Here is a 27,752-nt window from a genome sequence, read left to right on the forward strand (position 1 = left end):
TTGGTGTGCAGTTACTCTTACAACCACTAGCGTTCACATATTCTTTGAATGAAATTATTGGCTGCATCTGTCTGCATGAACTAATGCCACATTTTGCAGAGGAATTATCCAAAGTTGGACTTACACATCCAGAATGTGGTTGGACCCAAACTGACCATGGCACTCAGCACAAGCTCCACAATTCCTATTCTAGGCTTTGACCCAGAAGAAACAAAAGAAGCCAGGACCAATAGAGGAAAACCCTACTCAATAACAGTTAATCTCATTTGTTGAAAAAAGGTTATGCAAACTGTATGTATACAGTGCACAGAGCTGTTAACATGCCCAACTCATCTCTCAACGTGGTCACAATGTACTGCCAGCTAAATTGTTTGTCAGTTGTATTGGTCCTTGACATGAAAGGTAAACCAAAAAAAGTCCAAGAGCTGCAAGGTCAATTGGGCATATCACCACTTTTCATGGGGAGCTTAAGTATGCATAGAAACATACTGAGAGTTGTGGACAACTGAGAATCTGTATATGTTAGAAATAAAGAAAAAAATAAACTAGTTTGGATAAAAGCATATGCCAAATTCATTAACATAAACAAAGCAAACTTTCAAATGAATTTCATCAACATGAAAATTGCACACACACACACAAAGTTAACTGTTGCAACAAAGGCAGTATGAGTGAAATGGCAATTTCTACTAAGAAGCTCTTTACCATGCAACATGCTGCCCTTGCTAAAAAGCAAAGCATAGGTACAAAAGACCTTGATGGAACTTCCATCCATCCATTTTCTATACCGACAGTCCGTTAATCGGGTAGCGGGTGGAGCCTGGAGCCTATCCCAGCAGTCCCTTGATGGAACTTCACCAAGTTAATACATTTTGGACAAAAACATTTCCTAAATGGATGTCCACATTTTCATTAGTCTGTCATGTTTTATGTTTTGATTATCACGTTTTCAGGTTCTTTGTTATGTTTTCAGGTTTCCAGGTTACTTTCTCGTCATGTTTTTTCCCCTGTCACTTAGTTTCACTCAAGTCACCTGTTTGTGTTCCACAGCTGCACCTTGTCACCAATCACCTCCCCACAGTATTTAGTTTCTAGGTCCACTCATAGTCACTGCAAAATCCTCACCTTACCTTGCATGTTCATTCCATGTTTCGTCAGTTCAGGTTTTGCCTCACAGTCCACAGTCTTGTTAATCATAGTCTTGTTTAGTCATAGTCTTGTTTAGTCTTGTTATTTATCCATAGTCTTGTTTTTCTAATTCACAGTTTAAGTATTTTTCATATCCGGCTCAGCCACACTTTTTGTTCTTACCTTGTGTGCATTTTGTTAATAAATCTACGTTTTTTGGAAGTTCTGCATCTGGGTCCTCCCTTCCTACACCGACACTATTGACATAGTCCATCTGCCCACTCTTTCTCAATGTGTGTTTCTACTGTTAATCTTGATTTGCAAATACACAGATCAATAAATCTGAGAAGAGACTGCCATCCATTTGTGCCTTTAACATCAATAAATGATAATTAGTTTTTCCAAATCAAAACATTGATAACACTGCTCCAGTTAACAATTCACATTTAAGCAACTCAGTCCTCAGCTTGCGCTTAGCTAGTCAATTAGCCAGTTGACTGTGAAGCTAGTCAAACGTCACAATCATCCATCCATTTTCTATACCCGCTTAATCCAACTGTTGGGTCGCAAGGGGGCTGAAGCCTATCACTACCAAACATTCAATCTTATTTTCTGAGGTTGTAGGTCAAACTGGTGACTGACATAACTCTGACTCCTAAGCAATATTTTGATGTCAGTACATTTAATTTGAGAGGGAAGTCTGCTCTCTTCTTCTCTGATATCGGCAGATGCAGGAAATCCCCAACAGAACATCAGGCAAATTGAAGAAAATTGGTTATGGTTTTATTCATCTGATAAAATTACAACTGCAGCATGGGGGAATCACAATGAATAATTACTACTGATTTGTAGACCATATTGTAAAGCAATATATTCAGATTTTTTCCTCAAATGGCATGGGATAGTATTGATGTTGTGTGCAAAAGCAGAGATTTTATCAGGTTTGTTGACCTCTCATTCAGTCAGTCAAAATCAGACAGACAGTAATAATAATTGTTAATAATAATAATAATGTTTAGCAGTAATCAATATTATATATATATATATTGTCAACTATTGTGAAAATGCAACATATGATCATTTATTTGTTTGGGAAAATGATCCCATGTTATATATCCGTGAGTGGCAAAAGTAGGTGAACATTTGTGTGTTTATGTTTATGCATTTAGCAGATGCTTTTCCAAAGTGACTTACAAATGACGATATAACAAGCTATATAAAAAAAAGCTAACAATAAACTCGGTAGAAGGATCCCACTAGTCCGACTCTGTCAGAGGTGACAGAGTAGAGATAGGGTGCAGGCATAGAAGGAAGTGCAGAAAGATAAAGTGCAGAGATAGAGTGGGTAGTGAAGTACAAGGTAAGTGCTAGGATAGGAGATGCTCTCTGAAGAGCTGGGTTTTCAAGAGTTTCTTGAAGATAGACAGTTCTGGTAGCGCTCGGTAGGTCATTCCACCATCGTGGAACGGCACATGAACAGAGTTTGGATTGTCTTAGGCGTGGTGTAGGAGCTGCTAGACGACAATCATGGGACCAACGGAGGGACCGAGTTGTGACATAAACCTTTGCAAGAGCATTCAAGTAGATGGGAGCCGTTCCATTAAGCACTTTGTAGGTTAACATCAGTGACTTGAATTTGATGCGGACGGCTAAGGGTAGCCAGTGGAGTTCAATGAACAGAGAGGTGACGTGTGCTCTTTTAGGCTGATTGAAGACCAGATGCACTGCCGCGTTCTGGACCATCTGCAGATGGGCTTTCATCTATGTTGATATGTCAGAGAGACAGTCTGAGATTCGTGCTGAGACCGTGTGGTCGTCAGGTGGGAATGACAGATAGAGCTGGGTATCATCAGCATAACATTGGTATGAGAAGCCATGTGATCGGATGATCTGTCCCAGTGAGGTGGTGTATATGGCAAAGAGAAGAAGTCCCAGTACTGCACCTTGGGGGACTCCTGTGGTGAGGTGGTGCGCTGCAGAAGTGTGATCAAGCCAGGATACTTTGAATGACTGACCAGTGAGGTATGATTCAAACCAGGAGTGTGCTCTCCCTGTAATGCCCATGCTAGAGAGTATGGACAAAAGGATGACAGTGTCAAATGCAGCCGATAAGGCGAGCAGGATAAGTACAGAGGACTTAGCTGTCGCTCTGGTTTCTTTTAAGGCTTCTGTCTCAGCCAACAGAGCCGTTTCTGTGGAGTGTCCACTTTTAAACCCAGATTGGTTTGGGTCAAGGAGGTTGTTGTGTGAGAGGTAATCGGTGACCTGCTTAACGACCATCCTTTCAATGGTTTTAGACAGAAACGGGAGGAGAGAGGACGGGCGATAATTCTCCACATGAGTTGGAGGGAGGGAAGGTTTCTTGAGCAGCGGTGTAACCTGAGCTTGCTTGAATGTGGTAGGAAATGTGCCCGATGTCAGTGAAGCATTAATCACATGCGTGACTGCTGCAGTTACAGTAGGAGCAATGGATTGGAAAAGATTACTGGGAACGGGGTCCAGCAGAGATTGCGGCGGAAGGAAACCATAGGGGTAGAGGCAGATGGTCTTCTCGGAAGATTCACTCTGAACTGAATGAAATATGCAGAGGTGTAACAGACAGGGCCTCTGTGGCACAGTTTCTTGTGAAAATGAAATCTAGCACTTTGCCAGCTTTATGGGTCGGAGGACTGCTGAGCAGTTGTAGCTCAACTGTTGGTAGCTGTTGGTCGTATTGGTTGGTTGTATTTTCATTTGTTGGAAATGAGCATGCCTGTTCCACCACCTCTCCCAGATGTATGAGAGGTGTGGGAGAATGAGTGGTTGGTCGAAAGTGCAGCCGGGGTAGCTGTGTTTTCAGGCTTAATCCAGGTTTCAGTGAGAGCCAGGATGTCAAGAGACAGGTGGTTGGCATAAGCCATAATGAAATCTGCTTTGTTTACCGCCGATTGGCAATTCCACAACCCCACAGACAAGGGCGTGTCACAGAGTGAAGTGGGCTTCAGAGAGCGGAGGTTGTTAAGGTTGCGGTGGCGTTTGGTTGTGTGACACCTTCTATGCGAGCCGGAGACAACAGGAATGGGATTGAGGCACATTTTAAAGCAGGTGGTGAGGCCAGAGCGACATGGATGAGGCAAGTAGGACAGGTTTGCCTTGTTCAGTGGCCTTGCTCGATAGACACGCAAGTCTTTACCCAAGAATGTCTTCACACGAGAATGGCTGACGCTTCAGGCATCACCCCTTATTTTATGTTGTGCGCACAATTGGACACAGCCGTTCATGTGTTGTCTAATTGCACTAGGCTGAGACCGCCCACCGAGAGTTAACCAACAAGTGTTTTCAGAGAGGGGAGTGACCGCCCGTTCACAGCCCCTGAATACTCGGATTGCTTTGCGATGGCCCAACCGAGGCTACCAGGCAGCAGGTTTCACCCACAGATAGGTTTTGATCACTTTCTCAACAACAACAGATATTGATTTTGGCAAAGAAGCTTAGAAAAACTTATCTGAGTCTGATCTCCACATCATGTTTGCAGAAGTGTATCATAGCAGGAACTAAGCAGGTTTCTCAAGCAAAGAGTTGCTGAAACTCAACACGCTGGAAAAGGTTGCATAACCATCTGTAAAGATTTTGACTCAACTAAATCATATTTAATCAATTTGTTTACAAACAGCTCATGTGAAAAACTTTATAAACATCCCAGTTGCAGCTGTTTTATAAAGAAGGCCGATGCACAGGACATGACAACAGTTAGACAAAGGATTTAGTTGCTGCTATAGCTGCACAAGTGAGTCATACCCTCAAAATGATATTGAAAGCAAAGCTTCAAATACATTTTCCTCTCAAAGATATGTATAAATGATCATATATCCAAATAAAAAAATGACAAAGTCTACTATTCTTAATGCCTCTGTTTAGCAACTTCTCTTTAATATTTGCTGATCCTGTAGATTATTTTCATGCACAAATCTAGAGGAAATGTCACAAACTATTAAGCACTACTGCAGTTGAAAAGTCTTTCTTTAATATGTGTTATGATTCATCTTGAGGGGAATATCACTGTCTGAGCAAATGTTTTCATGCATACATACCCAAACATCATAACAGTTGAAAACCTCAGTGGTGTTAGCAGCAAAGTCAGGGACTGCTCAGAGTTAAAATAATTCAGAATTTTCAAATAGTTTATTGTAATATATTATAATATTATATAGTAATCACATAGTAATTAGGAAAAAAAAGTTTAGAATAAAAAATGTTTCTACAATCGGCTGTTCTGTCAATCAACCGATCCAGTCTCTTCGCAACATCTTTAGTGCTGTAGTTTAATTATTACAAGCGTAATCCTAATTATCATAGGTCATTAGTTTTGTAACTTGTCTTTTCTTATAGTTCACTGAGTGGTGTCACTTCTTTCTTTTTCATCAAAGAATCATCTTAAGACTTCACCTCTTGGTTCTGTTTAGGCTGAGTGTGCATAATCCTCTTGCTGTCCTCTTCTAACCTCTCTGTTCTATCCACTTGTGCCACTCTGCAATCTTTAATCTCCTCCATCTCCATCATGACATCCCTCTCTTGACTCAGTGTTGGGCTAATCTCTATGCCTGAGGTTTCCATGCTCTGACTCTCTGACTGTCCAGCACTGAAAACAGAAACACCTTTTTGTTCACAGACAGCTGGACTCTTTTCCTCTTTTCCTAATCTAAATACATGCTCAGAAGTCTCTCCTCTCTGACCTTTCATTGAAGAAGATGATTCTTCTTTCTCTTCTATAGCGACAACAGAGAACTCTCTCTTGCTGTCAGGGCTGGCTTTAATAATGGTCACACTAGTTATCCTGCTCCTTTGAGGTGAGGATGGGGATGATGTGCTTGACGGTGATAAACTGCTCGGGCTGTCTTTAAAAAGCTGACCAGAGGGAGAAGAAAAGCTAGAACTTCTGGATTCTTCTGTTGCGACTACTGACTGTTTAGCTGTTTTTAAAATTCCAGCTCTCGCTTTTTCTTTCTTTTCTTCAGTCTTTGGGATTGTGTCTCCTAAAACTGGTTCCGTTATAGATAACTTCGTGATAGGACAGGGTGAACTTGGGAATGACGGGTTTGGGTCAGCTGATGTAGAAGAGGGGCTTTGTGTTGAAAATAAAATGGTGTCAACTATTGGGCTAGCAGCTACAGCAATTGAAGGAGATTGGGCTTGTAATGGGCCAGCAATTTGTCCTAAGGATGAAGATATATTAGTTGGTGGGTTGGACTTTTCTTGGTCTGGAAGGAGTTTTGGGCTAGATATATGTTTGGGGGAGAAGGAAAGTTTTGCTGCCTTTAATGGCATGTTTCTTGAGCTACTTTGGGCGCTTAGTGACTCTGCAAGGGCGAAGCTAGGAGATTTTAATGAGGATACTGAAGATAGAGTCTTGCTTGGATAGGAAGACGGAGGGGACAAACCTAAACTTTTTAAAGTTATGCCAGCACCAATAGCTGGCTCCAGATCTGGGCTGGAGCTTGGGTCAGGGGGAGTTTGGGCAACTGAAAAGCCTTTGAGAGAATAGGGCTCAGACTGACCAGGAGGTATGCCAGGAATGAAACCTGAGATGGATGCCATCTCGGGGGCGATGGGTGTTGAGGTCTGTAATGGTCCTGGATTGTAAGCCTCTTCAGTCATTCTTATCTTATCAACATTTAATGTTCTCTCAGATGAAACCGAAAGCGAAATGGGGGCAGTAGCTGCTGCGCTCCCATTGGAAGACTTGGGCATAATTTGTGTATGAGGTTCAGGTCTTGGCCAAAGTTTAAAATCTTCTAGAGGGCCTGGGCTGGAGTTGTGAGCCTGTTTCTTACTTTGGACAGATGGCAAATTGACAGAATATGAGGCTTTAGCAGCCTCAGTTTTAGGCTTGGAACTGGGTTTTGTATAATGTTCAGGATCAGTTTCAATGTTCTCCACCTGTAGAGGATCCTCCAGCACAAGAGGTGGCTGCTGAGTAGCAAATTGTATCCCTCCAGTCTCACTCACTGTCCCCTCTTTTACTTTCAGTCCAATAGGGTCACTGCCTCGCCTCAGCCCAAATATAGTCATACTCTTCTTTCGGTTCCCCACATTTGCAGCTACTCCATTAGTATTTTCTGAAGGGGGTCGGGCTTCCTTAAACAGGCTTCTCAGATTATACCCACCCTCTTTCCTTTCCTCGCTGTCCTGGGACTGGTCCAGCTGGTCCCCTGAGACAGCCAATGCATTAGAACCTCCATGCAGCTTCTTATCAGTATGTGTTACCCGGAATCTGAAGGGATAGTGATACACTGAAATGGCATTTGATCTTTCCCTTTCATTTGCTGACATTGCCAATCTATACTGTATTTTACAAAATGGATAATTTTTGAGCTTTTACCTTCCAACAGAAAAGACCGTCTGCTCCCCAGGACGTTGCTTGAAGCGAGGCGTTCTGCTATGACTGCGACCCTTTTTAGATCGAACCTGGGCACAGAGGTGGCAGGAGTTGTGGTCAGTGCCTGAGTGGACTGTATGGAGATGTGGAGGAACACCACCAATGGACTCCTTACGCAACCTGGACATCAATATCAACAAGTTTTTTAGATTATGTTCAATTGTTAAACTGCTTTTATACAGTTTAGCAAAACATCATAAACACACCTAACATATATGCATTTTAGTTATTGGATGCAGTCCTAAGAGTTCCAATCTGCCAAGGAACAAACATCTGAAGACCTCTGTAATTTATGTTGCAATATTCCAATGCATTCCCAGACACCAATTTCATGTTTTGCTCCTCTTAAGACCACTTTGGTAGGAATTCAAAACTGACCCACTCATCTGGCCTCTCAAGTCTTAATACCTGTCTATTTCCCAGCTTTTACCAACCCACTGATTACAAGGACTGACTGAACTTATATCTTTATGTATTCCACACCTTGAAATGTGCCAGTGTTTATAAAAAAGTACACAATGCATCAATGTTTACAGAATTGTTTGATTTAATTTCAAAGACTATTACACTGAATATAATGTATGGTCATATATAGGAATGGTTTTGGTGATGTAGCAGGTCATTTTTACAACAAATTGTATATTCTTAAAGATCTCAGTCACAAATCAAGAGCAGATTGTGTTTCTTTGTGACATTAACATACAGGCAAAGGTGACTGAATTTGTTACATGGGCTTGTCTGAATAATCTTACCTGTGATCATGGCGCACACAGAGATTGTGGTTTCCCAACATCTCATTGAAGGCTTCCATATTGGCTAGAAGTGTCGAGAGAAATCCAAATTTGAGTTATAGTTACTGTTAAATGAACTTTTTGACACATTGCCTCAAATAACAACAAAAGGATGACATATGTAGACCTTCTACTGCATGTGGTATCTATGTATCTGTGGCATGAAAATGGTCAAATCAAAGATAGTTGAATATGACAACAACAGCTTTCACTAAGAAATATTTCAACCAGATGTATCACTGTCACAACAATACAGAGAACAGCAAATAATAACTTATCAAACATAAATATGATTTGAATTAATTAAGCTTGTTACAGCTTTAAATTAAACCAAATCAAATTCAGGTTTCCCAGAATCAAATTCAAACAACTGTTTAAGATTATTTTGATACTTGTTACCTTCATTTTCTATGATGCACTTGAGGATCTGCTCCACTGTATCCTGGTTGTCCTCATTCTCATCTGAAACACAGAAAATCAAAGCACACAAACAAATTAAACATACAGCTTTTAGATACTGCTTTGTACATCCACAGTTCCATTGCTGTCTATCTTTGGTTGAAAATAGCTGGAGTGAAAACTGTTGACTGTGACATCAGCGTACAGGATAGTAATGTCTTTAAATACATCTTGCTGTTGCAATCTTAAATTACATAGTTTAAGCTGATAACAAGAAATAACTTGAAAAGGTAATTTGTGGGATTTTCTAAGTGGTCATTGTGCATTTCAGATTAACCCATCCTATATTGTCCTGCATATTATTCTTTTATGCATGTGTCTATGTGCGTGTTTACATGTATGTGAAGCCATTACTATCTCATAGACAGTTCTATGTATCAAAGTGAGTGTATGTTTGAGTAAGTTTTGGCATGTGAGTGCTTGTAATGTACACTTCAAAGATGACCACATATTCTAGTGAGTGTTTGTGTATTTCTGGGGAAGTGTTGTGGATGAAAAACAGAGTGGGAAGGAAAGAAAAAGAAGGTGAAGAAAGACGAAAAAAACAGATTCCAAAGCTGCTCTCTTTGTGGCATGTCACCACATCTGTAAACTAATTCAGTTGATCCTGTGTTGTGACGTAAAGCTGATACTAGATTATTCACTTTACCCGTTATTTTAAAGCTGCACTGACAAATATTCTTATTGTAAAAAAGGCATACTGTAAGTAGGCATACTTTTTTTTTTTACTTTGTGACACACTGAATTGTTACTTGACTCTAAAGTTTTACCTTTCTGAACAGAATTTTTCATTTAGCCTTTTAGGTAGGCACAGGACCATTACAGTGCCCTGTCATCTCCAAAAATACTCAGTTAACTCCACAACTGTGGGGTGTAAGTCTACAGATACCTGATAGTTTATGTTGTATATGATGTTGCATACCGTCTGTTGTGGAGAGTGCAGTCTGCTTTGCAACAGAGACTCAAAGAAACTGAACAAACTGATAAAAAAAGGCTAGCTCTGTGCCAGTCCATTTTCTGGAGCCCTTGGAGCTGATTGTCAAAAGAAGAATGCTGCACAAGTTGGTTAACACTGAACTACACTGACCATCCTCTACATCATAAACTCTTGAAACAACAGTGTGTTCAGTCAGAGGCTTCTTCAGTTCTGCTGCAACACAGAACATTAGGGAAGCAATAGCCTTACACAATAACCGTTAATAGTGATTATGCATTCATATTCTTATTATTTATTAATCTATTTATTTTTATTCAAGGCATTAGTCATTTGTTAAAATGTAAGAACATATTTTCCCTCCCAGGATTAATACAGTAATATTCTTCTATCTAATTCTCATTGCTTTGATTTTCTAAGGAGACATATTATTCTTGTATTATTTTGAATATTTCAGTAGAAGGCTGCTGTTTTTAACTTAAAAGCTTTGATGTTGCCGCTGTGCACCATCTACCCAGAATCAAACAGCAATTTGTGAACAGAGTGAAAGTTTTTGTAGCTAAAAAGCCTGAAATATTTTCTGCCGGAACTGGTTAAGCAGAGGGCTGCACGGTGGTGTGGTGGTTAGCACCATCACCTCACAGCAAGAGGGTTCTAGGTTAAACTCCTGGCTGGGGCCTTTCTTTTTTTTTTTTTTTTTCCTTTTTTTTTCTCTTTTTTTTTTTTCCTTTTTTTTTTTTTTTTTTTTTTCCTCTGGCTGGGGCCTTTCTGCGTAGAGTTTACATGTTCTCCCTGTGTAGGTTTTCTCCAGCTACATGTCCAAAAACATACGTTAGGTGTTGGTGTCTCTAAAATTGTCCTTAGGAGTGTCTCTGTGTGAACCTGTCCAAGGTGTAACCTTTCCTCTCGCCCGATGACCAATGGGATAGGTCCCTCTCTACATGTTGAAGTGTTCTTGGGAACTGGTTTACTTCTTATTTAGGACTGTTACGATAAATCAATCCGCCTCACCAGCTCCAGTCATTAGTGGAGTTCCTCAAGGATCTATTTTGGGACCAATCTTTTTCACACAGTTTATGTTTCCCTTAGGCTACTTTCCCCACAAATACAACATCTCATTCTATTGCTATGCTGATACTACACAAATCTACCTGCCCTTAAATCCTGAGCACTCCACAAATGTCACTTCTATCCAAAATTGGCTTCAGGAGGTAAAATGTTGGATATAGATAATATCTGTTCTCCCCAGATATATTCAGTGGTAAAAAGTGTTTTTTTTTTTCCAAATGAGCAAAGTTGCTGAGCTTTCTTAAAGCTCAAAGCTGGATTATTAAAACTGCTTGTACCTGGACATCAGTCAGTCTCTTTGAGAAAGTCTGCAGCTGGTTCAGAATTTCCCAACTGGTATAAAAAAAGTACCACCCCTGTTCTTGTCTTGCTTCACTGGCTCCAGATTAAATACAGGCTATTTTAAAGCCTTACATGCGTTGGCACCTGAATATACTCCAGAACTCCTCTGCCCTTACTCTAACTCCAGACCTCTTAGGTCATCTAAGAAGCTGTCTTTAGGTGTTCCCTAGTTGAGGTTAGTTAATAAGGGAAATTGAGCGGAGTGGAACAGCCTTCTGCTGTCAGTTAAATGGGAATTCTATTGACAGCTTTAAAACACAGCTGAAGACATTGTTGTTCTCCTTGGCCTTTAACTGAATTCAACAATCTTGGTATTGCCATTACTCTTAAGCATTTTTATTATTTAATTTCTTACTTTAAGGAAGCTTTTAAAAGCTTTCAATCTGTCTGCTTGTTTTCATTTTTTGTTATTTGTGTTCTGTTCTATGCAGCACTATGATGAACTGTGATTGTTTTATATGTGCCTCATAAAATAACTATATTTTAATGTGTGTGTGAGTAGATGAATGTGGCTTGGTAGTCAACAAGTCAAAAGTGAAAAACAATCTCAGTTTACTTAGCATTAATTAGAAAAAACAAACATAGATCACAATTATATATAGTGTTGCTCTGACAACTATATTGTATATTGTAACAGCTTAAACTGGGATAAATATCTCAGAAAGCTGATGACAATATGAAGTTAATATGATGTCCATGAGTATTGTTATACAATTGTCTTCACATGCTAAATAGTGTTTCTTGAAACTAGTAAATTAAATTCTTAGTTTCCATTCTAGTAAGATTCCAGAATTGATTTTCTTCTCAACCTACCATCTGCATTTTCTCCAAGCTTCTCTTCCTCTTCTTCATCATCCATGTCTCTGGTTCGACAGCGGTAGCCCTTCTTTTTCAGCAGTTTGCAGATAAGAAAGCCCAGCAGCCCAGTCAGGAAGAATAAGAAAACCACCAGAAAGATCATGTATGGCGGGGGAGGCTCCCCTACCCCTGACGCTTCTAATTCAGTCATAATGTGGCTTTAACCTGAGAGTAAGACAGAATTTGGATTGTTAATGTTGCCAAACTATATTTCTATCATTTTTGGTTTTACCTTGTCCAGAATTTCATGTTTGAGAACTGAGGTCATTTATCCTTGGCACTTTGTGAAAAGGCCACGACATAGTGATGATAGGGCTATTTAAATAAAGCTGACATAAAGAAACCCATGTCACTATTAAAAGAGAATGGAGTAGGACATTAGATTAAAATAAAAGGAAGGAACATGATGTCATATTATATGTTTTATTTGTTAAAATGCCATTTAACACTATGTTGTATGATTGAGAATGACACGTACACAGTGCTGCCAATATCATGCACAACACAGTGTTTTTTTAATTTGGATTTGATTGGATTATGATTATAATGAATTGGGCTGTATCACTGAAGTGCATTGAGATGACATTTGTTGTGATTTGGTGCTATATAAATAAAACTGAATTGAATTTCTAACCAGATCAAATCTATACAGACTGAATTATCAGTCCATCTAATGGTTCTCTGGGCAGAAAGGCTGTGACGGTTTCATGCCTTCAACACATTCTCATTTCCAACTCTGAGTACACAGGAAAGAAGGATATATATAGATTCACAAGCAGCAATGATCAGGCTTTGATCAGATCTGCAATAATCTGCTGTCAGTGTGAAATAGAAACTATACCACATAAATAAAAAGCTGTATTATGTGTTATCAAAGACTATTCTGTTGGTATTTACTGAACTACAATGTAGACATCCACACTTGCACAGGCTAAGGAGGTTAGCTGAGAAAAACTGGGAAAGTTTTCAATATTTAAATTTAAAACTGTCAAAACATTTGGAAATTAAATCCTGAAAAAAAATCACAAATCATTTATGATAAGGTTCTTACTCACAAATTACCATTTACAGATTCTATATGTACATACATAGGAGGAGACTGTGGCCACCATATAGAGCATGTCACGTCTGTTTCTGTTTCTGGTTATGTCACTAGTTTTGTCATACTTTCCTTATAGTCACACCTGTATGTCAAGTTGGGTTTTGTCCTGTCTCCATGTTTGTTTTGTGACTTCCTGTTTTATTTTGAAAAGTAACTCTCCTCTCATTTCAGGTTCCTTGCCCTTCCTCATGTGTCACCAGTTTGATTGTTTTCCCTGATTCCTGATTGTGTCCACCTTTTCCCCCACTGCCCTCATGTCTACTTATAGTCTGCGTCTCCCCTTGTCCTGTGCCAGTGTGTCATGTCCGTTCGTCTTGCACACCCGCCTTATTCCTATTTTCGAGTCAAGTCATAGTTTTGTCCGTCCCAAAATTTGTGCAGTCAGAGGCTTTTCCTCTGCTTTTACTCTGGCTTTTACTCTGTGTCCGAGTAATCTCCAAGAGTTCCCTCCGTGACAGAGCATCAGATTATGGTGTTGAAATATAGTGTTTAACTATTTAACTATGTTTGCCTGGCTTGTTGAAATCTGACGCTAAAAGCTACTCTCTGTATTGATAAGTGACAACAGGGGTTCTGACAAAATGGCAAAATATGTTTTTTTTTTTTTTTTTTAAATTTCGAATATGCCACATCCACTTTAATTCATCACCATCAAGTTTTATGGAATGGGTCACGAGCCTGGATCACAGATAACAAATTTCAAGCAAATCAGTGCAGCAATTACAAAATAGAAACTTTTTGCATTTGTGTCACCTCCCGAGAGGTAAAATGGAATGTGGTTTAGTACTTGTGCTAAGTGAGCACAAGTGTTTTATCGGGTTGAGGTCAGGACTTTGTGCAGGCCAGTCAAGTTCTTCCACACCAAACTGGCTCATCCATGTCTTTATGGACCTTGCTTTGTGCACCATCCCCAAACTGTTTCCACAAAGTTGGGAGCATGAAATTGTCCAAAATCTCTTGGTATGCTGAAGCATTCAGAGTTCCTTTTACTGGAACTAAGGGGCCAAGCCCAGCTCCTGAAAAACAACCCCACACCATAACCCCCCCTCCACCAAACTTTACACTTGGTACAACACAGTCAGACAAGTACGGTTGTCCTGGCAACCGCCAAACCCAGACTCGGATTTCCAGATGGAGAAGCATGATTTGTCCAGAGAAAACTTTGCATTGCACTTGGTGATGTATGGCTTGGATGCAGCAGTTCTGCCATATAAATCCATTCCATGAAGCTCTCTACGCACTGTTCTGTTTGGAGGTCTGTAGCGATTAATTCTGTCATTCCCAATTGCTTCCACTTTGTAATAATACCACTAACAGCTGACTGTGGAATATTTAGTTGCGAGGAAATTTCATGGCTGGACTTGTTGCACAGGTGGCATCTTATCACGGTACCACGGTGGAATTCACTGAGCTCCTGAGAGTGACCCATTCTTTCACAGATGTTTGTAGAAGCAGTCTGCATGCCTAGGTGCTTAAATTTATACACCTGTGGCCATGGAAGTGATGGAAACACCTGAATTTAATTATTTGGATGGGTGAGTGAATACTTTTGGCACTATAGTGTATCTTTCAAGCAGGAGACAAATTGGAAAAGATGTAAATGAGTTCAGAGACAAAACAATAAAAGACTTTTACTACCAAAAAGTCAAGCCATTTTGAAGATAATTGTGAAAGTGTAAACTTGATGATTGTCACTGGGGTAGTTTCTCAATTTTGGGGGCTGTGTAGTGGATATATTTAAGACATGTCATGAAGTATCATGTGTGCATATCTTATGGTTTTTGGTTAACAAATAAAAGTTAAAGATAAGAAGTAGTGGAACAAAGCAGACCCCTAAAAAGAATGAAATGACCAGCTATTGTTGCTATTAAAGTAACAACTGTCATATCAATTTCAGCAAGAGGCATGTCAGCGTAAAAAAAAACAAAACTAGTCTCAAAGCCAAACATGACAGACACCTGAATTGAATCCATTGGTCCCTCTCCACAGACATAATTTTCACAGTTTTTTTATGTTTGGCTCGAAAATAACACAAAATAAAACAATGTCACAGCATTTTGTGAAATGTTGATTCACATTAAATGAGAGAAAAAGTCTGGATTTGGAGGCCAGGAGGGTTGGAGGATGACACACCTGATAAGCAGACTCAAGATTGAATCCCATTCTAGAACTTTCATTTGTTGTTTTGTCATTGTTTTACACATTACAAGCTACTTGGTCAAATGAAGATGTTTAAAACATGACACTTAAAGGTAGGAAAACATGAGGGCTTACAATAAAAGTGACGCTGTCAGAACACAACCTTTTCATCTATGACTGGAGTCCCACCCCTCAGCTAAATACACAGAAATTGTTGGACACACGAACCACATGTCATGTTGAAATACATCACTTTGAAAGTGTTCCTGGATGGCAACAAAAATATACAGATTTAATCTATACAAGCCCTAATACAAAGTTTTGTGTAAAAAAATTTCTGAGACTGAGCAAAGTGAGAAAAAACATACAGGCTTTGGGGTTAACTTGATCTCAGAAGATCAGAATCTCACTTAAAAAGTTTACACAAACAAATAGTTGGAACATAAATTTTCAACAGCTACTATGACATATTAATGATCTAATAACCATAAGCTTGTACTTTTATGATTATTATTGTTATTTCTATTAAATAATAATGCAATATTACAGTCATGTAGGAATACTACCTTTATTATCTATGAAGCATACCTTGTAAAAGACAGTAACAATGATTCGTATTATGTAGATTGGAACTTTCAAATGAAAAGTTAAAGTGAAATTAAGAAAAAAAGTGTCTCCTCCAGACATCTGAGTTGCTTATAAGCTCAACTTAAACTTTAATCTTTCATTTGTTTACAATAAAAACCTTTAGGAAAGATTACTAGAATGTATTGATATGACTGTACACCCCATTACATCTTTATTGCTTCAAAGAAACGTATAATTTTTTATAATTTGCCAAATCAATTGTATCATCTACACATGTACATAAGCAAAATAAATCTTACCAGTTTCCTGCTTGTCAACAGTGTACATATCCACACATCCACACGTTAAAGTGTATGGTCACTATAAAGCCTGCCAATAAAACACAGCTCAACATCCAATGACATTTGGTCAATGCAGATGTAAAAATGTGTGCACTGGTTAAGGAACTAAAACAGTGACAGTGTTTGTCCCTCTAGTGTGGGCTCCACTTAGCCCCACCTTTTCTCCCTATCTTTATGGAAAGATAGAAACAAGCAGACAGTGTGAGAGGGAAGAGAGAGAAAAAATTAAGTGAGGAAGTTTATCCTTTCAACAAAGAAAACATTTTTAGTAGACCTTTAAATAGGTATACTACACATATTTCTCGCTTGACTTGCACTACTGTAGACAAGGATATGTGGAAATACATATCTGAAAATATATTTGCGCTTCACAAATGTAAACACAAAGTGCAAAAATGCTTACACATAGTGTAGACGGGTCAACATATTAGAGCTTATCAGTGTTGCCCTCCAGCTGTCTTATCAGCATTTAATAACGCCCCTCACATACACACACACTTGGTTCCTCTGAAATGTTGTCAGGGGTGTATAAGCAGTGATAGCCCATATTATCAGCAAGCAACACTCAACATCTTCCAAACAGCTTCACTTTTAGCCTTATTTTACAGTGTAAATCACCACTGATGTAGTTGTACAGTGATGAATTATTCAAATGATCTGCCCAATCATGCACAGACTGTACAGCTTGCCCATATCACCTGGTACTTGATACACCACCATGGAAGCTGTTTTATTTTATATGGAAGCTGATTTTCTTACAATAGCAGTTTCTTGCTGCTATTGTTTGATATTAAGAACATATAATTGAGATTTCTCCTTCTGTCACATTTTTTCCCCTTACAAAGTATTCTGTCATAGATCATATTAAAATGAGAAGGTTTTAGGCCAATCATTGTAAATGGATGAAGCACTTTTAAAACCCTGAGTGGATTACTGTGTTGTTGCCTTGCCCTTACACACACTCACACATACCTGTGAGAGTAGAGCTGAAATACAAGGTGTTGGCTTACACTGAGGGGTACCTGTGGAGTTCTAATACATTGGCATGTGGAGGGGACAAGTATCACTCTGCTAACCCTGATTGATGACAGTTTGATTTATTTCTTGAGATGCAGCCAACGACTTACACCATAAAGCATTTTGTGAATTAATGCAGTCTGTGTATCCCTGAAGGAGTACAATCCAGGGTGGAAACAGAATGTGCGTTATGAACATGATGCAGATTTTAGTCAGTCATCACTTTAGATCTACCTTTATTTTCTAATTGTTGCACTCAAGACATTTGAATTTTGCATGTATTTTGTCAGTGTACACCAACTGTTATCAATTCAAACCATCTTAGTGATTTAGTTTTGATGAGTTTATTATCTTTAATGGATGATTATATCGTATATAAAATATATTACTTATTATTATATCTGTTACTGCCAGGATGTTTGCTCTCAATACTTGAACAAAGAGTAGAATTCCCTTTATTCACCAAAACCTTACTGTCACTTCCAGTCCCAGCCATATTCCAGCCCCCATCAAATAAGACTCAATATTTTTGGGCTCAATACCCCAGGGTAAAAAAAGGGAACACGAGAGAAAGAACAAGTGACCCATAGTTTAATTGATGTTCATTGTTCATTTAATATTTATCATTACAGTCTTGATTTTTCAGTATGTGTTTCTAACATGGCCTCACAAGTGCTCTTCAATATATTTTTTGTAGCATCACTTGCTAAAGTGTCAGGGTCAGCCAATTTTTCATACATTCTTGTGAAAAAGAAATATACTCTCTTTCATCTCTAATGTTTTACATATTAGGATAAAATAAAAAGATAATCTGTTCCTTACCAGGTCTTAACAATGGGAATATGCAACAACAATGACATATTACACTGTTATTATTATTAATAATTATATTATATAATATATATTATTATTATATAATTATATTTTATTATTAATTGAACAAAAAATCTAAACACAGAAGCAGTGTGTGAAAAACGCCACCTTGTGATCCCAAAGTTTGTAGAACCACCTTTAGCAGCAATAAGTTGAAGTAATCATCCACCCTTAGTTCTTCTAAAGGAATTAAGAGGGTAAGTAGCAGCCGCATCAGCAATGATATTAGAGAAGCAATTGTTGCTACCCAACAATCTGGGAAGGGTTATAAAGCCATTTCCAAACTATTTGGAGTCCATCATTTTACAATGAGAAAGATTATTCACAAGTAGAAAACATTCAAGACAGCTGTCAATCTTCCCAAGAGTGGATGTTCCAGCAAGTTCACCCACGGTGGCTGATGATCTGGGCTGGTTCTGCAGCCACAGGACCTGGGCACCTTGCAGTCATTGAGTTCACCATGAACTCCTCTGGATACCAAAGTATTCTAGAGTCAAATGTGAGGCCATCTGCCCAGCAGCTGAAGCTTGGCTGAAACTGGTTCATTAACATGATCCCAAACACAGCAGCAGATCTACAACAGAATGTCCATCCATCCATCCATTTTCTATACCCGCTTAATCTGTCGGTCGGGTCGCGGGAGGGCTTAAGCCTATCCCAGCGGTCATCGGGCGAGAGGCGGGGTACACCCTGGACAGGTCGCCAGTCCATCACAGGGCCACAAAGAGACAAATGAGGCAAACAACCATGCACACTCACACTCACTCCTAAGTCCAACTTAGAGACACTAATTAACCTAACATGCATGTTTTTGGATGGTGGGAGGAAGCCGGAACACCCGGAGAGAACCCACGCATACACGGGGAGAACATGCAGACTCCACACAGAAAGGATCGAAACTGGAACCCTCTCGCTGTGAGGCAACGGTACAACAGAATGTGTGAAAAAGAAAAGAATCAAGGTGTTGCAATGGTCCATATTTTGGCGACATAGGTGGTTGTGGGGGTTTCCTATTGCAATGTTCTCTGGTAATAACATGTTCACCTCGCTCCTTTCTAAGTGACTCAGCTAAAGTGTCATACATTGTGGGACTTTTTAAGAGGTAAAGCATTATCTGTGGTCTACGTCGTCTTTAAATCCCATCTAATTGATTCATTCCCTTTTACTTCCTTCCTAGAGGAAGTTAAACAAACTTTTGACCATCCCTTCAGAGAAAGAAATGCGGCTAAGACGCTACTAAACCTGCGACAGAGAAAGCAGAGTGTAGCCGAATTTGTGATCGAATTCAGAACTCTTGCAAGAGAGACTGATTGGCCAACTAACGCCTTACAAGGAGTCTTCCTTAACTCCTTAAATTATCTAATTAAAGAGCAGTTGGCTTCAAGAGATTTTCATTTCCATTCACATAGGTAATCATCTGTGCGAAAGAAGCCAAAAAAGAAACTACAAATCCCATCAGCTTGTTCCATGCCGGTTGGCTCGTGACGGACTTCTCTCGCCACCAACTATCTCTCCGGTTACTTCCACCCAGCGACACTCTAAAGACAGCTCTGAAGACAGTTCTCATCTTGGGTTTCCCCTGGCTATAGTTGCATAATCCCCACATGAAGTGGTCAGATAGGAGCGTGGAGAGCTGGAGTCTCTTATGTCTTTTACACTGTCTCAAGTCAGCCATCCCATCTACCAGTTCAAGCCCCTTTCATAATCCCCCAGATCTCTGTTCTTGGTGAATATTATGACCTCCAAACGGTCTTCAGTAAGGACAAAGTACTCTTCCTTTCACATCATCAACTGTATGGCTGTTTGACTATTCTGTAAACCTCCTCCCCAGGGCACTGCTACCCACCAGCAGACTTTACAATCTTTCTTGCCCCAAGATACAGACTATGGAGAAATATATTCAGGAGTCCTTGACCACTGGGATCATTTGCCCTTCCTCCTCCAGTTGGGGCTGTTTTTTCTTTGTTGATAAGAAGGATAAGACCCTCAGACACTGCGTTGATTTTCGTTAACTCAGTCATATCACTGTAACAAAAAAGCATCCACTACCGCTTATCTCATCTGCTTTTGAGCCCATCCAGGGGTCTACTATATTTTCTAATTTGAATCTACGCAATGTCAATCACCTAGTCAGGATCAGGGAAGGAGATGAGTGGAAAATGACATTTAACACTTCTCTGGGTTATTTTGAATAGCTTGTCATGCCATTTGGGCTCACAAACACTCCAAGTTCTCCAAGCCTTGGCCAATGATGTTCTCAGAGACTTCCTGAACCTATTTGTCTTTGTCTATCTTGACAATATCCTGATCTTTTCCAGATCTCTAGAGGAACATAAACTCCACATCAAACAAGTTCTTCAAAGGCTGCTGGAGAACCGACTGTGTATTAAGGCAGAGAAATGTGAATTCCACATCCCCTCTGTCACGTTTCTTAGCTATATCTTTGAGAGTGAGCAGTTGAAGACTTACTCAGAAAAGATAAGGACTGTTGCAGACTGGCAAGTACCCACCACCCGCACACAACATCAGAGGTTTCTTGAGTTCTATTCAACTTCAATTCTTGGTTTATCTGAAACTACAGTCAGGTAGCCTCACTTAAGCAGAGATTCATCGCAGCCCCCCTACTTGTCCAACCGCATTCAGACAGACAGTTCATTGTTGAAGTTGATGTTTCGGACTTTGGAGTGGGAGCGGTCCTCTCCCAATGCTCAACCAAGGAAGGGAAACTCCATCCCTGTGCTTTTCTACTCCCATCGCCTGTCTCCAGCAGAACATAACTACGACATGGGTCATTGTGAGTTACTGGCGGTAAAACTACCTCTGAAAGAATGGAGGCACTGGCTGGAGGGATCTAGACAACTGTTTGTGGTTTGGACCAACCACAAGATCCTAACCTACCTACAGGATGCAAAAAGACTGAACTCCCCTCAGGCCCACTGGTCATTTGCTCGGTTCAACTTTTCAATTACCTATCATCCTGGTTCTCACAATGTTAAACCCGATGCTCTCTCTTGACAGTTCTCTGCAGATAATGAAACCTCCGGACTGGACATTTTGCCACCTACCTGCAACATTGTAAGCATTACCTGGGAAATTGAGGACTAGACTGGTCTGCCTCCATCCCAAGGAAAGCTTCATAGATCTCGAGATCTATGAAGTGGGCCACTGAAACTGCTAACCTCTTATTAGAACATGTTTTCAAACTCCACGGTATCCCCTCACAAATCCTCTCTGACTGGGGGTCTCAGTTAATTTCTCAGGTATGGAAGACCTTCTGCTCAGCCCTGGGTGCCAGGCTATGTTTGAGTTCCGGATATCATACCAAAACTAGTGGACAAATGGAGAGGCTCAATCAGGAGCTGGAAGACACCCTCCATTGTGTCACCTCAGATAACCCATCCTCCTGGTGTAAGCAGCTTCCCTGGACTGAATATGCACATAGTTCACTCACTTCCTTTGCCAATGGACTGTCACCTTTTGAGGTCTCTCTGGACTACCAGCCGCCCTTATTTCACCGTCAATACAGCTGTATTGTTTCTCTGTCACAAAAAAGTCTGGTTTTTTGTCCAGCGGCTGTAGCTCAGGAGGAAGAGCAGTCGCCCACCAATCGGAAGGTCGGTGGGCGTCCTTGGGCAAGACACTGAACCACACGTTGCCTCCCAGTGTATCACTGGGGTATGAATGTGTGTATGAATGATTAGAAAAAAAAAAAAAGCACGTAGTTAAGAATCTTAAGACGTGCTGTATGAATGTGTGTGAGTGGGGTGAATGTGGCATGTAGTGAAGTGCTTTGAGTGGTCAGTTAGACTAGAAAAGCGCTATACAAGTACAAGTCCATTTACCATTTCCCTCCGTTGAGGAGGATTTGGAAGTTTACTCCATCCAGCCCCTCTTACAAAGATCCCACCAGATCTGGATCTCACCAGGGAGGCTCTCCAACACACTGCTGAGAGAAATCACCATCTCTGACCGGCAGTGAACCCCGGCACACACCAGGCCAGAAAGTCTGTCTCTCTTCCAAGGACATTCCTGTTACATTTATATTGAAGAAACTAGATCCCTGCTCTTACGTGTGTTGATTACATATCTTCAAACCTAATTTGCTCCAGAGCAAATTCCAAATTCCAATTTGCTCCAGAGCAAATTAGGTTTTACCATACTATTTGCCATGGTGATACATCCTGGTAAGAAGTGAACTAGCTTTGTGATACTGAAAATTTAGAGTGGAACCTGAGCTTACCTGGCCACTTGTCTCCTTTCATAGTTCAGATCCCTGGCAAGGACCAGATGATTTTTCCTGATTTCCTGATAAATAAAGCAAATGAAATACTCTTGGCACAATACACAAAAAAGTGATACTGCATTTTTTAAAAACTTAACCCTAAAATGATCGTTATTGTGACAGCTTTACAAGGAATAGATAACTGTGCAGTTTTCTGCAGTCTGACAAAGTGGTATATGTGGACTGCTTTCTTTGTCTAACAGTCATACCGACACAAATACTTTCTCTGTCACTTGAAAATAATTATAATGGCTGTAAGCTGCTTACACTAGATTATTAAACTCACAAGACCCCTCCAGAAACATCCATCCAACCATTTTCCATTCCCATTTAACCCTGTTCTTGTCATGGTTGTCGGTTTTTTGGGCATTTTTTCCTGAGCCGTAGGTTAGGTTTGGCAGGATTGTGTGTTCCTTCTTCTGGGTGGAGTCTGGGCTGCTGCTCTCATGTTGCAGCACCTGCATCTTGTCAACTTTCTTACTGGGGCTGTTCATAAAGATCAGCAGGTGCAGCTCGTCTCCCTCAGATTGTCTGTCTCCTCAGCGTGGTATTCAGGCTGTTCCTTGATGCCCTTTGAAGTAATCCTCCTTGTCCTGTGCTCTCCAGTTTGCTTCTAGAGTTCCTCTCCTTCTCCTTCATGCAAACCAGTTCTCCTGAAAACTTACCTGTGGATTATTCACATGAAAAAAATCTACCTGTTTGCCCACCTTACTATGGCTTCAGCACTGGATAACCAGTGGCTCCCCTAAATATATCCCTAAAAACACAAGACAGTAAAACAAACAATTCCTTTCACTCAACATCGCTTGGATTAATCTTGGAAAACTCACCAGAACCTATTACTGGAAATCAATCAACCTTTTCTTCAGAGACTCATACTCCGTACCTGGTCCTCAAACCCTCTGCTAACCTCACTCCTCTCACAGTTCAGAATAAATCATTTTTACCTATTCCTGCCTCCATTGGTGTCTGCTTCAGAGTCCGCACTGAATTGGTTTTACAAACCATAACAATTCGGTTTCAGGTGGGGACAGGTGCTTCAGGTGCTACGAATGAGTGAGAGATGGGGTACACCTGGATAAGTCACAAGTCTATCACAGGGCCCTCCACAAAAATCTAGGTCCAAGGCATCTCCAATACTCCAAATAAATCCCTTACATTGGTTTCAAATAAGTTTTTCATTAGAAGCAACTAATGAACATGGACATGGAAGAGTCTATGTAAGATGCAGACACAGCCGGAAACTGATCATGTGGATTTGAAACAGAGCACTACCTTCCAGCTTAAAGAGACAAAGAGCTGAGAGAGGCAATGAGATGACTCAGCATCATTGTGACCTGAAGAGAATCCCTTCTTTCCAAGGTGTATGAGCTGTTTCAAGAGCAGTGTTTCAGCAGTCTCACAAATATAAACATACGACCAGTTACAGTTAACATGGGGAAATAATGTTTTGTGCATTGTGGAGCAAGCAGGTAGTGAGGTGGTATGACTCTCAGCCCTTGCATCACAGGTATAGTTTGGATGTGTTAACATGACATTAAATATACTGGGTGAAGTCTGTTTTTTTGTCCAAAATTATTTTTTTCAAACCACTACTTTGTAAATAAACTCATTCATGAATTCAGCACCACTGCTGTTCAAAGGCTAACTGTCTCACCGCAACTTCACAGTAGGAAAACTTGCCTCTCCAAAGTATGAATGTTGTTTGGGTTTATGAATTAATTTGATGATAATTCTATTTCATCATTCATTCATGCTTTTAAATATTACACACCACACAATGCCCTAAACACATCGTCTAACACTCATTGATTTAGCCTGTGTTTCATGTTGTGTCAGTCTGTTGTTGTAGTACATGAATGTGCTTTCATATAGTCCGTCATGCTAGATGTTTCTCATTGCAGTAATTCAAACTCCCTCAGACTTCATCATTCAAAGTACTTTTATCAAAACAACTTCTCTTGTAAATTAACAAATTAACCTTTTTAAAACATGTATTATGTTCAGTGCTGTGAACTGACCTGACTATGACACATTTTGATGTGCGAGTGTCTCCATTAAATAGGATGGACAAGCCACAATGGCATAATTTTCAGTTTCAGCACACCTAGTGGAGAGGTAAAAACCGTAACAGAGTTTAAACAGATGACTCATATAAAAATTAATAAATATTCACCCTACAACAGTTGTCATGGAAAAAGAAGATGTAGGGACTGATGTAAAATGTTGATATGCAAGGTCTGCAGGGATGGAAGCTAGCCTGAATGAGCCAGCTGAAGAATAGTATTTAGTACTACTGCACATAGATAACGTCCTCAGTGAGGTCCTTACTTGACACATTAGTTCTGGCACCAAAAACTCCAGATGACAGCATCCAAATAAGAGAACTCAAAGCATAGATAAAAATCTAATGAAAAATTTAAAGGGGATGCGTGACAGTATGTCAGTCTTTTTTAATACAGTCTATGAATCCAATTCAGTGATTCATTGGACTGTAATAAAAGAAGATGCACCTTTCATGTTTGACTGAGCAAAAAGGGAAACTGTTGTGATGAACAAAGGGAGGGAGGTAGTGTGTGATCCCTGGTCTACATGCATTTTAAATGTAACTGAAACATGGGAGTTTGCTGCAGATTTACTTACTAGTGCTTCATGTCATGGAAGAGGCTTCAGACTTTTACTGTAATCATCAAACAAACATCTGATTTGCCTGAAACAGAGGAAGATTTTTGCTATAATGGGGAATTTCATTCTCATTTCCTTTCCATGGTAGATACAAACAAGAAAAGGTGCAAATAGAAACTTCTGAAGGACAATGAAGCTGGCAGTTAGCCCTGAAGCTGAAAGAGCTGATTTACTACACACTAGAATTGCTCTTAGACTCCCAAAATAACAGTTAAATTCAATGGCACAACACATTCAATATTTTCCTTCTTCTCTACCTTCTTCTTTTATAGTCTACATCGGTCTTTAATAAACGTCTTACATGTATTAATCTGGAGCATAAAGTGATGATAACTTCTCTCTTTCTAGCTTTAAAACATAGACTCTCACAATTAAGAAGTTGAACAACACCAGCAAGATAACATTTAAACCTCTAGCATAGAACAAGAATACAATATAATTATCCATATCACAATGACAATTATGAGATATACATCACTCACACATTAGTTTTATTATCTTCAGTCTTTCTTTCATGACATAGTAATAAATGACTCCATAAATTTGTCTAACTATTTGTTATAAAGGGAAAATAACCCATCTAATCTCACCTCTGAAAAATTGTGTGTTATAGTATTTGGCTCACCATGCCAATGTTTGATGTTGTCCTTCTAAGTGTGGTTTTATAAAGTAAAATAGCTAAATTCATCTGTCAAGCTTCCTTTCATTCTAAATACAGCCAGAGCTCTTTGTTGTATATTTTCCACACTGTTGTGCTCCATGTTGACATGACTGCATCTCCCCATTTCTGAGGATTTACGGGCTGTACATTCATGCTGCCAGTCTTCAGTTCCATCAAACCACAAAAGTGTTTTACTAACTGGGGAAGCCTCTAAGGTCCATTGAACTTATAAGACTTTTACTTTGAGATATGAAACATTATTATGATCATGGAAGCAAATAGAAGTTAGTAAAAGTGACAATGGAGAGATGCACACTGTGATCAACAGTTATTAAAGTATGATTATTATTAATATCAAGCTGTCCAAACACCATTCAATCAACAGCACCAGCATGGACCACAGACAAGGCAGGATTCATGCTTCTAACACCACCTTCTATTGCTACCATCGACAGTCTTCAACTGTCCAGTTTATGGTCAGCCTGTGCCCTCAGCAGCCTCAGATATCTGGGTTGCCATGTGGCTCACATCATGGACACTCTGGTAAGTACAGAAGGTAGTCAGAAATGCTTTTGTTGATCAAGTGTTTATTTTAAGTTTGTACCAGTCTTTAGTCTAAAATAAAGCCTGGCCTATATAGGGTTTCACTATCTTTGAATGATTAAAATTTAGTGAGCATAAGCACAACACAGACATACACACAGAAGATTTCTGGATTCCCCCAAGTTCAGATAAAATGCTGCTCTGCTACCACAACATTAGAGAGTCTACACACATAAAGAGTTGTACATCAAATAAAGTGCTGGCACTTTTTAGATATTTGTTAGGGGGCCTTAGCCCCCCCTCGACACACACGCGCACACGCACACACACACACACAGTAAAGGTCTGTAAGATAAACAATTTTTTTTATATAGATTCCTACATTCATTCATATTGGGAATACGTCTGTACATGACATACAATTCAGTCTGCATTTTATCAACAGGGCTGACATGAGGGCCATCTGATAAATATTTTCCTTACTTCCTGTGGGAAGGCCGTGAACTTTTTCCCTCAAGCAAAGCCGCATCTTCATTCTAGGACAAGCGAATTTGATCTGCAACGAAAACAGTACAATCCACCATATACAAAGTTGATTAAAAGCTCGCGTTTCACACAGCTCTCATCCTGGCATCATGAAGTCTGGAGCTGACTTTACGGTCTGGACATCGCTCGCTTTGTGCTTGTATCAGAATCACACACGACTCAGTAGGAAAGTTGGAAATTCTATTCTAATTTGACATCTATTTTGTTAATGTCAAAACAAGTTTTAAGAAAGAAAAACAAAACATCTTTTACCCTCTTGACAAAATGAAGTGATGTCTCGCTTTAATTAAAAATGTATCCATTTATTTTAGTTACCGATGACTCATGCAGTGTTTAGTACGCAGACTGAGGGTGGCCGAGGTGTGTTTTTCTGCAGGACTGAGGGCACGGAACACCTCCTGAGTCCTGAGTCCGTCCTACCAGATCAGCAGGCGGTAGAGGATCAAAAGAAGCCGAATTTAACAGGCAGGTCAGCCCGTTCTTAAAATGACTTGCACTGTATCCGTGTGAAAGGGTGTTCATTGCGACACAACCGGAAACCCTTAACCGTGGTCATTTATTACAGGAGTTTGGTTTGCCCTTTTCCTTCATGATAGCCTACACGACGTTTCGGTCTCTGTCATCATATTTTTGCACTGATTCGCTGCATCAATAGATGGACCTCTCCATCCCATCAACCTCATGCCGGCACACAGCACCAACCAATCAGCCGTCCATGTCAACCATAATCGTCAAGGTTAAATACATAAGGATACCGTCTATTAGCCACTAACAGCCACTTGGATGCTCACCTTCAGTCCTGGTGTTCCAGCGGCTGCGAGGCTGTCCCATGGCTGCAGCCTTCTCTCTGTGTCCTCCAGCCGGAGATGTGCGTCTGCTGAAGGGCGCAGAATGACAGGAAGATTAAATGCAACTATCTGTGTGCTCCAATCTGATCCTGCTGCAAGTTTGAATTTAACCCCTGTGAATCCAGACAGAGT

General features: G+C 40.0%; 1 protein-coding gene across 5 annotated transcripts; it reads right to left on the bottom strand.

Moving 5' to 3' along the window:
• Positions 1-27,752, bottom strand: rell2 (RELT like 2). Of its 5 annotated transcripts, none has more exons than XM_072396278.1 (7): positions 27,564-27,752; positions 26,710-26,782; positions 11,951-12,160; positions 8,734-8,796; positions 8,296-8,359; positions 7,487-7,663; positions 1-7,378 (listed from the first exon to the last, which is right to left on the bottom strand). In XM_072396278.1, the coding sequence occupies exons 3-7, from the start codon at positions 12,144-12,146 to the stop codon at positions 5,542-5,544; spliced, it is 2,337 nt and encodes a 778-aa protein (XP_072252379.1). In that variant the 5' UTR covers positions 12,147-12,160; positions 26,710-26,782; positions 27,564-27,752; the 3' UTR covers positions 1-5,541. The 5 variants fall into 5 exon arrangements, with proteins under 5 accessions (XP_072252379.1, XP_072252382.1, XP_072252380.1 ...); XM_072396281.1 differs by lacking the exons at positions 26,710-26,782; positions 27,564-27,752 and adding an exon at positions 16,124-16,306 and having other exon boundaries at positions 1-6,478; positions 6,533-7,378; XM_072396279.1 differs by lacking the exon at positions 26,710-26,782.

Source organism: Leuresthes tenuis, unplaced genomic scaffold (assembly GCF_036924035.1).
Source record: "Leuresthes tenuis unplaced genomic scaffold, fLeuTen1.0.hap1 SCAF_11, whole genome shotgun sequence".
Taxonomy (NCBI): Eukaryota; Metazoa; Chordata; class Actinopteri; order Atheriniformes; family Atherinopsidae; genus Leuresthes; species Leuresthes tenuis.